This window comes from Lytechinus pictus, chromosome 10 (assembly GCF_037042905.1).
Source record: "Lytechinus pictus isolate F3 Inbred chromosome 10, Lp3.0, whole genome shotgun sequence".
NCBI classification, from domain to species: domain Eukaryota; kingdom Metazoa; phylum Echinodermata; class Echinoidea; order Temnopleuroida; family Toxopneustidae; genus Lytechinus; species Lytechinus pictus.
In genome coordinates, this window is record NC_087254.1 from 11,246,754 (window position 1) to 11,260,680 (window position 13,927).

Below are 13,927 nucleotides of genomic sequence, written 5' to 3' on the forward strand. Positions count from 1 at the left end.
CATGAAGTTAATGAGATATGAGTTAATCAAAGAGACGTTGAACTGGAGAAAGGTTTATTTCTATCTTACGTATTTCACAAGACAGTCCTTGGAAACACCTTGGACACAGACAGATGTGATCAGTACATGAAGTACCACTGGTCATGCAAGTCGCTCCGTTAAGACAAGGATTTGGGTCACAAGGGCTGATCGCTATATAAAAACACATACAAAAAATCAAAAATTTGAATAATTGTTTAGATAAATGTATATTAGTATGATGTGAATAATGATTATGCTGATGATTATAATGATAGTGATGCTGGTGGTGGTAGTGAAGATAATGATAGTGATGGTGGTGAAGATATTTATATTATGAGGATGACAATGATGATGATGAAGATGATGATAATGAAGATGATGATAATGATGATGAAGAGAGTGATGATGATAATGATGATGATGAAGATGGTGATGATGATGATGATAACAATGAAGATGATGGTGACAACTTCAATGATGATAGAAACAACAATGATCACAAAAAGTAATGATAATTGTCATGGCAATTCAATGGGAACTGATAATAATAATCACCATCAATTACTTAAGCTCGGTTAGTTGGTTTCTCACAGAAACCTACATTCAATTCATTACTTTCATATAATACGATTGAACTTTATTTTTAATGGGAGAAAAATAATATGCTATTTGTGTCTGCACATACTTGGTCATTTGCAGAAAGTTTTGAATCTGAATAAAATAATCTACAGATCACACATGTAGAGAAATGGCTAATGAATTAAGCTGGCTGATTGGACTCACGTTCTTGACATTGTTCTCCATCGAAGCAGTCAGGACATCGGCAGAAGAAGGAATCACAAGACTGACCACTCTGGAAGCAGGTACCGCCGTTCATGCATGGGTTTGAATCACAAACGTTGATTGCTGAAACATGAACAAAATATCACCAGAGATGTTAAAATCAAGGGAATTGTTTAATGACATAACATTCATCTTAAAGAAACGTATAGAAATAATTCAGCTTACTTATTTGAAGGCGAAAGTTAAAAAATGTTTTTTACATTTTTTTTTCAATTTCTTGTGGATGCCTCATCCATTGTAAAGGGAGAAGAGTTTAGTATAAAACCTTAATGATAGTTTTAACAATAAATGATAAAACACTTTGTACTGAAGTGATGACACTTTTTTCTAAGTGGTTTTGGTGCATTTTGAATGAACAATAAACAATATTACATTATCAATTCTATTGTTGTTGTCATTAATATTATCATTTTATCATAATATTCGTTATTATGGTTAACATCATCATCATCATCATCATCATAACTTTTCGATCATGATAATTTTTAATTTTATGACCAATAAATAGCAAAACAAGTTTCAGATTTTGAGACTTCTTCTTTCCTACTTTATGTCTTGGAAGTTAATGAGAAATTACAAAGGCACCGAAAAAAAGCAAAAGAGCCTAGAATGCAATTTTAATTCTTTTCATTTGTGCGCTATGTATCTTACAAGTGGAGCAGGTTTGCCCAGTGTAGCAGGCAGGGCAGAGGCACACGTATTGGGTACAATCTGTGGCACTCTGGGCACATGTTCCTCCATTGTTGCAGGGATTGGTACTGCAGGGGTTCACAACTTTATTGACAACATAAATAGAAACAAATAAAAAATATATAAACTATGGATTGAGATAAACTGATGTAATCATTTGATAGCTATAGGTTTGAGATTAAGTTCTAGCTCCTTTCTCCTTTTATATATTTTATTTGGATATTGACAATTACATAAGGGGACCTCTGAAAGAAGTTAAAACCTGAATTACAATTTTTTTTAAATAATTTTGATTGAGGAATATCCCTTCTCACAGTGAAAAAACTAAATTGCACTGGTAACAATTTATCTACAAGATACAATTCAATGATACAATTATTAAGTGTTAAATTCAATTAATATATAATGACAGATATAATTTGCAAGAGTGGTTACATTAACTAAGACAATGATAAACAAAATTATTTTATATTACCAGGCAGGAAATTTGGAAAATGAGTATCATAAACACCAATAAAAGATAGTGTGGGAATTGAGTGATCCTGATATTTTCTAAAACATATTAGTTCCAATCGGTGTGATTAAGATTATATGTAATACCTCTAAGGTGTGTGTTCTTCAAATTTATGATAAATCATATCAACAAGAAGAAAAACTCTATCTGATAAAACTTCAAAAATGTATTAGAGAATAGAAGAGTTAGTTCTAGCAAGTTGGTAGCACCATCATCATTTTTTAAAAACAAACTAAAGGTGTACCTGTAAGGCATCTTGGTCCAGTCAAACAAGTTGGACACTGACATATGAAGTATGGACACAGAGTGCTTCCCTGTCCAGTGACAGTCAAACAGGTACCAGAATTAAAACAGGGGTTACTTAGACACGGGTCAACGGCTGCAATGAAATCAAGAAAAGTATGGAAGGTAAGTCAATCTTATGAATTTGTATTTTCTTGTAGATTTATATTAACAATATTTTTTTTTTATCTATGCCATAACCTAGACAGTATCACATTTAAAGGGCATGGTGAATTATGTTTAAGAACCATCCCCCAAGATTCTTTGGCCTTATCTGACTTGGCAAGAGATCTGAATTGATTATTTTAATGGAAAAATAAGAATTATTTTAATGGAAAAATAAGACCTATGCAATGTTTTCACATATCATATAAAAATTTAGTTATAAATCTTTAAAGATTAAAGTGTATATTAGGATAAATATCAGTAGGCCTATATATTACTTTGAAGGAGTCAGGTAACTTTATGCAAATTATAATGCACATGATGACTTAATTTTGAATATGATTAGTGTTTATTATCAGGATAAGGACTACGAGTATGCAGCTGAACTACATAATTACCTTCGGTGCAGTCATTTCCCATCCAGCAGTCGATACACTCGCACTGTGGTACTGGACAGATCTGATTAGCAACAAGGACTGGCTCACACAAGGCATTGTTCTGGCATTGTGCGTTAGTACATACATCAACAACTGCAATCAAAGCAAAACCAAAGACATCCTTAAGCCATGTATGGTTTTGAAAGTATGATTATTAGTTTGGAAGGAGAGTCTAAGTGACATTTCCAGATTTTATGATTCTGATAATTAAACATTGGTTAATCCTATACTAACCATGAAACTAAACAATGCTTTCTTTGGGCAACATTTTGCTGCAGGTTCCGAATGATCTTTACTTAGTGAAAGAATTGACAACTGGCATTCCATAAAAGTGTGGTCTAAGTTAACCTAAGGTTAACTATGGCTATGAGAATACCACACTATCAGTACAATGTACTAGTAAGTGAATATGAAGACAAACATATTCAATATATCAGAGTGGAATGCTCCTGAAAAAAAATGATGCTGATAGCACAATAATTCACAAAATAACAATTAAAAAATTTGATTCATCAACTCTTTGCACGCTGAATTGATTTTTGGGGTATAATAATGACAACTGTTTCCATTATTTCTGTGAATAAAGATTTCCATATTGTACCATTGATAGTAATGATTTTTATATAGATGTTGTCCAAGAACTTTTGCCATTTATTAGCTTTTCTAATCTGAAGTTAGGGGAGAAAACTAATTATTACGATTGTTGAATTTGATTGTACGAATGTGCAAAATTGCTACATCAGCGCACAAAGGGTTAAAATAGACATTATTTTATTTTCACAAATTATAATTTTTCAGAATAAATCATTCAAAATATTTTGTCATAAAAGAATATAAACATAGTACAGGTACATAGTACAGGACAAGATGTGATTCCATAAATGAATAACTTGTGATGGGATACACCTGTAACAAATGATCATATGGTCAGGACAGCTGTTGTCACTGACAAAGAAAGGTCTGTTTTGATCGAAAATTTAAATATGGGAATCAATCTAGCTTGAAGACCTTTTCCCTCATCACACTAGCCATTCATTATTGAATATTGGACAATTAAAACAATTTCTAGCCACAGCATAATCACAGATAGTTATCATCTACATTCATCTACATTTGCCATTCTCTACGCAGGTGTAGTAAATACTTACATGTTTGGCAGACCTCTCCCGAGAAGCATGACTGACACTGACAGGTGTAGGTAGGACATTGTGAGGGGTTGGTCTGTTGAGTAATACAGGTCCCATCATTGAGGCATGGGTTAGTGCTGCATGGGTCAGTAGCTGGATAAAAAAAAAGAAAGTATGAAATGTAACTTACAAAATGTAATCTCAAAACTGAAGAAAACTGGACGGTTCATCAGTATTTTTTAGACAAAAAACCCCAAGAAATCGAAAGCCCTTAATCTGAATTCCAGCTTTATCAAGACCATGGCCTTACTTTGTGCTAATGTTCGGGGAAGACTAAATTGTCAACATTTTGTTTACATTGTAAGTCTCTTGCATGTTCCCTGCGTTCTATTTCCATGCTTTAGTGTTGAAGAAAACTATTTTAGTCATCAATCTCAGACAATTTTGAATGGTGTGTCATCAAATATGCTGACTAATTGAATCAGTACTGTAAACGGGTAGTGTTGCAGTTGATTATTCATAGTTCCACCAAAACTTTTGACCAGAGTTTTAATTAAACCCAAGCTAAGAATATGCGCCAATGCGTTCGTCTTTGAATCGCTACAGAAGAAAAAATATATACTCTGCTTACATACCAAGAATATTGCATTTTACTGACAGATTTAATAATTGCTGGATTTATAAAGCCGTTTTTGCCTAAGGATACAAAGCGCTGCTATTATTACCCCGGCTTTAGCTCGAGCTACCATCACCGGCGCTCAGTGCATTCAAGTAAATAATCCTGCTGGGTACCCATTCACTTCACCTGGGTCGAGAGCAGCACAGTGTGGATAAATTTCTTGCTGAAGGAAAACACGCCATGGCTAGGATTCGAACCCACGACCCTCTGGTTGAAAGGCGAGAGTCAGAACCACTAGACTACGGCGCGCCCACGATTTAGTGGATCTTAATTTAGATTTTGAAACCAACCAACTAGTTCACTATTATAATGATGCATTAATGCATTCATAAATCACCCTCGTTTTAATTTAATTTCTTCATTTAATCTTTCATTAATCAGTCACAATTTGATTTGTAAAAATTGTAAATCCTTCCATCCTAATATTTTACGTTTGACTATCAAATTTTCATTCTAAACTACAGTAAACAAACCTACTCCAATGAAATGAACCAAACTTTTTACAACTTCGACTAAACATTTGACTAAACTTCTAATTACCTATTGTGCAGTCCTCTCCAGACCAACAGTCAGTACAAAGGCAGAAATAATCTTCACAAGAGTTATCTGACTTGAAGCATGTCCCACCATTAGCACAAGGGTTGTTGACACACTGATCAATAGCTGAAAGTGAAACAAAACAATATGGTCTGAAAAGTGAACTTCTCATTTCAGATATCTGCGTTTATTGGACAATGCAGTGTCTGTTATTAAGAATCCCCATTCTAATTCTAATTTCAAATGGTATTAGTAGGTGTTCTTAATGTGTTGAGCATTTGGAATGGCTGCTCGAGTTAGTCAAGGTCACAACAATACTGCACTCAGGAATAGATTATATCTAGATGTATTGCAATATGCAATGCTTTATTATTCTTATTACAATTTAACAAACTCTTTTAATTAATATTGCTATCTGACAAAAGGAGTAGCGTTCTTTAATCCCAATGCAGGAAGCCAATACAGAAGTGATTCGGACTTCAAGTTGTTCAGATTTTTCACAAAATATTGATGACATATCAGTAAAAACGAATAAAAGCTATATCAAGTATATGTCAAGAATGAAAAGCATTAGAAAGAACTAGAAAGAACTTATCTACCTGTTGAGCAGGTTGGTCCAGTAAAACATCCGATGCATGTACACTCAAACTGTGTACAGGAAAATGAAGATTGTGTACAAATGGCTCCATTCTGACAAGGATTTCCTATACAGGGATTGATCGCTGTAAGAAAAGACAAAGCATCAGATGACATTGCACTACCTATATATGATTAGGATCTACTCCCATTCTAACTATATGTGTACTGCATATGACATACAAAGTGAAGGTTTTCAAATAAAAATAACCTGAATGTATATTCAACATCTTTGGGTATATGACTGTTACATTTCAGTCAGGGTTAATTGTAAAATTGTTGAGTATCAATGACGGATACAGAAAATAACACACAAAAAAGTACCATTTAATCATGTTTTTGGCAATTTAAGATAACAATGACAGAGGTATTTTGCAAGTTCTTAAGAGAACTGTAATGATGCTGTTCAATATGATTTGAAACGTTAGGTTGCGTAATACCTTGTTGACATTGAGATCCAGTGAAGCATCCTGTGCATTGGCAGAAGAAATCATTGCAATCTGAGTTGGACCTTAGACAAGTCCCTCCATTGAGGCATGGGGATGGTGAACAGGCATTCATGTCTAAAGTAAAAAAAAATATTGATAATAATATTTACAGAGTGGAGCAATAATTCAAAGATATATTAATTTTGTTGTAATAAGCTCCTGTAAATGGTAAATTAATCAACTAATTGTGTTTAGTAACTTAATTGAAAAGTGCTCAAGATGGAGTCCTTTTTCATTTTGATTAAAACATATCATTTAATCTTATATTACACAATACATACAGGTTATTGCTTGAACACATGATGCATAATAATCTGATGAAGTGTGGACACTTTGGGATTTTACTTGTGTTTCACTCTTCATAACAACTGATGCCATTGAAAGTAAAATAGGTCAAAACATATGCCTACCAATAACAATATCTAATCAAAGTTGTTTTAAATTATTGAGAATATCACACTATATTTCTATTACACCAATTATTTATGTTTTTAAGAATACTTGACCAGCCAAATATCTTGATTTATTCTTACCTATGGTACAAAACTGTCCAACCCAGCACCCATCACATTGGCATGTATAGGAGTTGCAAGCACTACCGGTCAGCTGACATAATCCATTATTTGCACATGGATTACTCTGGCAAGGGTTGTCGACTGTTATTGAAGCATCAAAGGTAAAGTAGTTTTATTAAAGAATCTAAGAAGCCACAGCAGTAATGACATTGTGTTGCGGCACAGTATATCTGTCATAACCACAGAGGAATTTACTTAGGTTTAAACAAATACATACATAACAGTAATATTATTTAAATAGGATACCCATAACTGGGCATAGTTTTGAATATTATTTCTTTTATATGTTGTTTAGTGCAAGTAAAAATGATATAAAAAGTGTTTTTGTATTTGTTATCATTCTTTTTGTATGCACATTGATTGTATGATTAAAATTGTACTCATTTTCATTAATGCTTATATAAGTCAAAATAATGATACAATTCATAAATTATACATGAAAAAAATGGTAGAGATTTCCTGACTTATTCCTTTGTGAGATGTGGAAAACAACAAGACAGTAAAAGTGAACGTAAGATCCTCAACTGCTAATCTCTTAGAAGTCCTGGCTATTAAACCATGTGGAATTCACTTCCACATAATTGCGCTATATAAACCTTATGTATAATTATCATTATAAAGTTCTCCTGATCTGAGGACTTATCAAATATGGATCAAGAGGAATTCATACTTACAGGTCAAACAGTTAATCCCTGTCCAGCAACCCGGACATGAGCAGGTATAATCTGTACATGATCCAGGTGCAGGATTACAGGTACCTCCATTGCTACAAGGGTTGGGTGAACACGGGCTCAGCACTGTAATGATAAAACAAATGAGGAGACCTGGGGAGTGTTTCATGAAACAAATAATTTATACTACCACAGGAGCTGAAGAACTCAAACTCTGCAACATCCTTTAAGGGCAACCTAAAATTGCATTTGTTCACCAGCAGGTACTAGGTTTTTTTTTTTTTTTTTTCCTCATTTTTTAATTTACCCTTTCTTTTACTTCTCTTGGTTCTCTTTACTTGTATGTTTTGCTCTCTTCTAAGCGCCTTGAGCATTTAATCAAAATGGAAAAGACGCTATATAAATCATATCTATTATTATTATTATTATTATACTGACTTATTTGTTTTTTCTATTCAGACGCAAGAATTTTCAGTAGCTTATAACAGCTTCAGAGATAATCTCTGACTATTTCATGAAGTGCTTCAAAGATGAATTTTGAACACACATACCAATATGAATAGTGTCTTATATACAAAGTCTAATTGTAACAAGAATCAAATTACAGATGGATAGATTTAACTATTGATGCAAGCAATAAACTTACACATATTACAGAATGTTCCAGTGTAGCATCCGCTACACATACATGAGAAGGTAAAACACGATATTGCCGATTCTACACATACACCTCCATTTTCACATCTGTTCAAAGTGCATGCACCCTGGTCTGTAAAATAAAAATATAAAAGTGGTAGTAGAAGTCATGAACATAAATATACAAATACAGATAGGTAAATAAAATAATGCTCTTCATCCATTAGAATGATTTAATTTTCCTTCATATAGAAATGATATAACCGACATTGGATCTTTTAGCCGATCTATACCATCTTTACCAATAGAGTATCTAATTGCTTTTTCCCTTAATGATTACATATTGAATGATGATGCATACAATGACAAACTATGGGAAATCATTGGGAACTCAAGGTCTGATTTTGTAAACAATTCCTGTAACATGAAGCATAAACATAATAATCTCAATTAAGGAAGGTTTAAAGGACAAGTCCACCCCAACAAAAAGTTGATTTGAATAAACAGAGAAAAATCCAACAAGCATAACACTGAAAATTTCATCAAAATCGGATGTAAAATAAGAAAGTTATGGCATTCTATTTACAATTTCATAATTTCACAAAACAGTTATATGAACATCCTGGTCGATATACAAATGAGGAGACTGATGATGTCATCCACTCACTATTTCTTTTTTATTTTATTATATGAAATATTCTAATTTTTTCCTATTGTCAACTGAAACAGCGATCAATTTCTCTCTGAATATGTGGAGTTAGCATTGTTCGATACTATGTGGTTCAGTCAAGTTGTTCCTTATCGTCAAATCTGTAAAAAATAAAATATTGTATAATTCAACCTTAAAAAACAAAAGAAATAGTGAGTGATAGACATCATTAACTGTCTCATTGCATGTCACTGGGTTGTGCATATCACTGTTTTGTGAAAAATAAGCGAAACTTCAAAATGTCATAACTTTCTTATTTTACATCCGATTTTGATGAAATTTTCAGCGTTATGGTATTTTTTATCTCTATTTATTCGAATCAACAATTCTCTAGAGTCCACTTGACCTTTAAAAACTATCAGAATGATGAAAAGACCAATAGATAGGTAAATTGCTTACAAGATTGACACTGAAGACCGGTGTAACAAGGTGGACACTGACAGGTAAAACTGGAACACTGATTCACGCAAGTTCCTCCATTAAAGCATGGGTTAGATTCACAAGCATCAATGGCTTCAGATGAATACAATGAAAGAACGGTATTAATGTGAGAATAGATGTTCATTCACTTTGAACTATTAATATGTACTTTGTAATTGCATTTGATTATTCTAATAATGAACATTACGTACTAAATTAACCGTAAACAAATAGTGGCACCAAATAGTCTTTCCATATTTGTTCAAAATTGTAAAGATAGAAAATGATCCAAAGTCACAATATAATCTTATTCTAGTATCTCCAAGGCTTGGCAAACCATTAGTTAGTGTAGTAGGTTTCACGGTACACCATGTATTGTTCTTGGGAAAGTGTTGGTCCTGATAAAGACCACCCAATCTCTGAGATTGGGTGGTCCTTTTCAGGACCAACACCTTGCCCAAGAAAGACACAGGGTGTACCGTGAAACCTACTACACTATTATTTTTCGCCATAGAAACCTTCAGAAGTTAAACCATTAGTTGTGCATAAAATTATATGACAAGAGGCCAAATGATATCCATAGCTATGACATTTATTTTGTACATATCTTCACTCACTTTTGATATTTTAAAGAAAAGATCCTGGGAGGATACCCAATACTACTGTAACATATTATGTTTATGAGGATTGTGCATCAAGAACTTGCAAGGGGCAAAGATTATTAATAAAAGGGGACAGAAAAATTCATATAGCTTATGGCACCAATGGTTCTTATCTGAAAAATTGGAGATGAGACAGTGTTTGCACAAAGGGATGCATGTGTTTTCTGACAACTTTTCATTATATAGAGGTAAAAGAACAAGGTGTGACAATTTTTGCTCTTATCATCACTTCAAAGAAGAAAATAATTGATAATAGGGGACAGAAGAGTCCATATGGTTCATGGTACAGCTAGTTATCATCTGAATAATTGGAGTCAAGACCATGTTTGCACTCAGGGAGGCATTTGTTTCCTGTAAAAACCTTTTATTACATATTCAGGGGGAAGAGAACAAGGTTTGACAACAGTATTTGCTCTTACCATCACTTGAAATTGAAATTGAAATTGAAACTTTATTTACCACAATCTTCATAAAAAACATACAAATCAAGAAGTATAAATATTTCAATAAAATACATTCTAACAAAAATGAGTATATTCAAGAATAGTGGAAGGATCACTGAAAAGTTACAAGAAATTAACACAAAACAACACAATTAAAAAAACAAATGCAGTAGGGAAATACAGAACAACAAACATAATAAAAGTATACAATTGTATCTATATCAGTATTAATATTAGTATTATACTTTCTGCATAAAATGTATTTTTAAATGTCTTTTAAAGCTTTGAAGGGTTTTGCGCTGCTTGATATTTTGAGAGATCTTATTCCAAATAATGGGACCCCTACATAAAAATAATACCTACCAATTTCACATTGGTCTCCTGTGAAACACTGACTGCAAATGCATCGTACATCCGGGCAACTAGTGACACATAATCCACCATTAAGGCATACGTCATTTCTGCCTAGACAAAAGTCAATCTCTGAAAAAAAAATTATTGGTATTTGAATTCAAATGTAAGCCAGGATAGTTATACGGTTATTATCTAAGAGAAAAAAAATCAATTTATTTACAACTGACTAGCTACCTACAGATTCCTGTTACCCTAATTGAATCTGAAAATTAAAAAAATTAAAATTAAATTAACAAATAATCAAAATAGAAATGAAAAAATAAATACATAAAAAATAAACAAAAAATAAACAAATAGATAAAACTTTAAAATAACTAAAAAAGAATGAATAACAAAATACAAATGAATGAATGAAAGAATCTTTATTTCGTTTCAATTCCGATATTAAACAACATCAACAGTAAATCATTGCGATACAAGTAAATAGCAAAGAACAAAAGTAAATCATTACAGAATAATATACATAATACATGCACTACTTTTTATGGAACATTAGTAACACCCATGAGACAAGATGGAAATGAAACATGGTGACCTACTAAGAAGAATAAATACTTTGCAGTTTGATAATCCTTGCAGTTCATTGCTGAACATAGAAACAAATGTAACTAATGTGACCATTTGCCACATATAACAAATGAAAACCAGAATGACGTGTACTGTATTTTGGCAGTATAATCACTGGAAAATTACCTTGGTCACAGAACTGTCCTGTATAACACGAGGTACATGAACAGAAAGCCGACTCGCAGTCACTGGCTGAAAAACAACTTGCTCCATTCTGACAAGGATTGGCCAGCAAACAAACATTTACATCTGAAAAGTAATGATCAGTGAAAAGAGGATCATAGTCAATCTTTATTGGTGTGCATAGAATGGTTTAATTGGAACGTGAATAAATGAATAGCTTATTATCTAGTGTAAAGTGTTGTCAATTTGTCAAGATAAGATATCAAAGCTTCACAAAACCTTCAATCTGTGACTGTCAGCAGTATTCACTAAGGTGAAATCCCATATAATGTATTTGATTTTTTTTTTAATGGGATGCCTAGTTCACAATTTAATCTATATTGTACCTATTCATTAAATTATTATGACATTATGAACATGAAAGATAAAGAGGCGGCACCAGGGTATTTTCATGGGGGAGGGGGCAATATGACCTACTTCAGTTTTTTTCAATGAAATTAAGGGAAAAGAGAGTTACATGACCAATAATACCTCTCTGTTTGATGCACTTCTTTCTTCTCTCTTCTTTTTTTCTCTCTTTAATCCGCTTTTCCTACGTTGCACTACTTAAATATTTATTGGGTGCGGTCGCCCCTGCCCCCTGTAGCGCCATCCCTGTGAATGAATTGAGCATCACAATAATACCTGTTTGACAGTTTATTCCAGAGTGACAGGAATCGCATTGGCAGGAGTAGGAGGTACACGAAGAAGGAGTACACACACCACCAATACCACACGGATTACCGTTGCAAGGATTTAGAGCTGAATGTAAAATAAACAACACAAATGGAGAAAATTTGTGAGCATTAACAGTACCATGTGCATATAATTCTTACTAACACAGTTGACGATGTGTAGTTATGTATCATTACATCAATATTCTGTGTCTTTTTAACATATTGCCGTATCATTTTTTTATTCATTCTTAGGGAGTGTTTCAAGAACTTATTTCCAATCAATTACAAATATCCTGTAGCAAATTTTACAATTAATAGATCAATTTTAGCGGCAGCAAATCAGATTACACTCCTTGTTTTAAGCAGCAGATTCACAATCAATCGCAAATTTAAAATTAATTGCAAGACAAATGATAGATTTAGGGACGAAAAGTAGATTTGCAATTGATCGCAAGTTTCTTGCACTAGACTTACCTATTTCGCAGAATTCCCCAGTAAAGCACCCTTGACACAGGCATGATGACTGACTGCAGTCTCCTATGGTTGGTTGGCACGTGCCTCCATTCACACATCTGTTTGTTTCACATGGGTTGAGAGCTGAATCATCAAATTTAGATAAAACAAATAATGCACATAATTGAGGGCACTAGTAAAATTACATGCACAAGGTACCTATGGAACAAGGGCATTTGGACCGTTTCAAAGGTAACAAATGTGTGTAATTATTCTTATGCCAAAGGAAAATGATGTGTATTATATGTTTCACAACTTGATAATGATAATAGCAAGTGATAATTGTGATAATTATATAAATTAAAAAATTGTAATAATAACTCTAATAATGAAAAGAATGATGAAAGCAAAAGTAGTAATAAGTGCAAATACAGAGAACTAAAAGGTAATAATAATCATAAAGATAATACTACATGTACTAATAATATGTGGAGAAAAAAAGAAATCTATTTTTATAAAGAATACAATTATATATCTTTCATACAAGGAGACGCACCTGTCTCACATGTCGCTCCAGTAAAGCATCCATCACAAAAACAGAAAAAGCTTGAACATGAGTTATCCATCTTGAAGCATCGCCCATTGTTTTGACATGGATTTGGCTGACACTGATCAATAGCTGTTATTAACAAAGGAAGATGAAGAGGATAAATGTGAATGAGAATCTTAGTGATAAATGATTTTTCATAAAATGGTACAAAAGCAAATGATATCAAACTGTATTCATATTTTCACAAATTGCATTTGGTGATACTAAACTCATCTACACTGTATACCACTGTTCAGTTCATTCATGCGATTTTAGTCTAATTAATATATGTCAAAGAGCTTAAGGATATCCATGTAAAGTGCTATTTTACAATTTTTAGGACCAAAACACTTAGCCATGTATCCTATTTCTTATTACTGTATTGTTTGTTTTGCATTTAGTTACCTTTAGGTTACAACTGTGTTTGTTGTTTACTTTCATTTCAATATTTGCAGTTCATTGAAGAATTCAGACACTTCCTCTTTTCATATCATCTAATTTATGAATGTTAAAGTATGAGTAAGATTCAA

The 13,927-nt window shown here is 32.8% G+C and overlaps 1 protein-coding gene across 1 annotated transcript in view; it reads right to left on the bottom strand.

Moving 5' to 3' along the window:
• LOC129270156 (neurogenic locus notch homolog protein 1-like) overlaps positions 1-13,927 on the bottom strand; it is a 74,596-nt gene that overhangs the window by 22,949 nt on the left and 37,720 nt on the right. Inside the window, exons 31-48 of the mRNA XM_064106002.1 lie at positions 13,365-13,487; positions 12,830-12,952; positions 12,324-12,440; positions 11,643-11,765; positions 10,899-11,018; positions 9,410-9,523; positions 8,312-8,434; positions 7,669-7,791; positions 6,953-7,075; positions 6,372-6,494; positions 5,895-6,017; positions 5,299-5,421; positions 4,101-4,232; positions 2,914-3,045; positions 2,313-2,447; positions 1,516-1,638; positions 805-927; positions 70-192 (exon numbers count right to left, since the gene is read on the bottom strand). Coding sequence (XP_063962072.1) covers positions 70-192; positions 805-927; positions 1,516-1,638; positions 2,313-2,447; positions 2,914-3,045; positions 4,101-4,232; positions 5,299-5,421; positions 5,895-6,017; positions 6,372-6,494; positions 6,953-7,075; positions 7,669-7,791; positions 8,312-8,434; positions 9,410-9,523; positions 10,899-11,018; positions 11,643-11,765; positions 12,324-12,440; positions 12,830-12,952; positions 13,365-13,487 — 2,226 coding nt within the window. The remainder of the gene's footprint in view (positions 1-69; positions 193-804; positions 928-1,515; positions 1,639-2,312; positions 2,448-2,913; positions 3,046-4,100; positions 4,233-5,298; positions 5,422-5,894; positions 6,018-6,371; positions 6,495-6,952; positions 7,076-7,668; positions 7,792-8,311; positions 8,435-9,409; positions 9,524-10,898; positions 11,019-11,642; positions 11,766-12,323; positions 12,441-12,829; positions 12,953-13,364; positions 13,488-13,927) is intronic.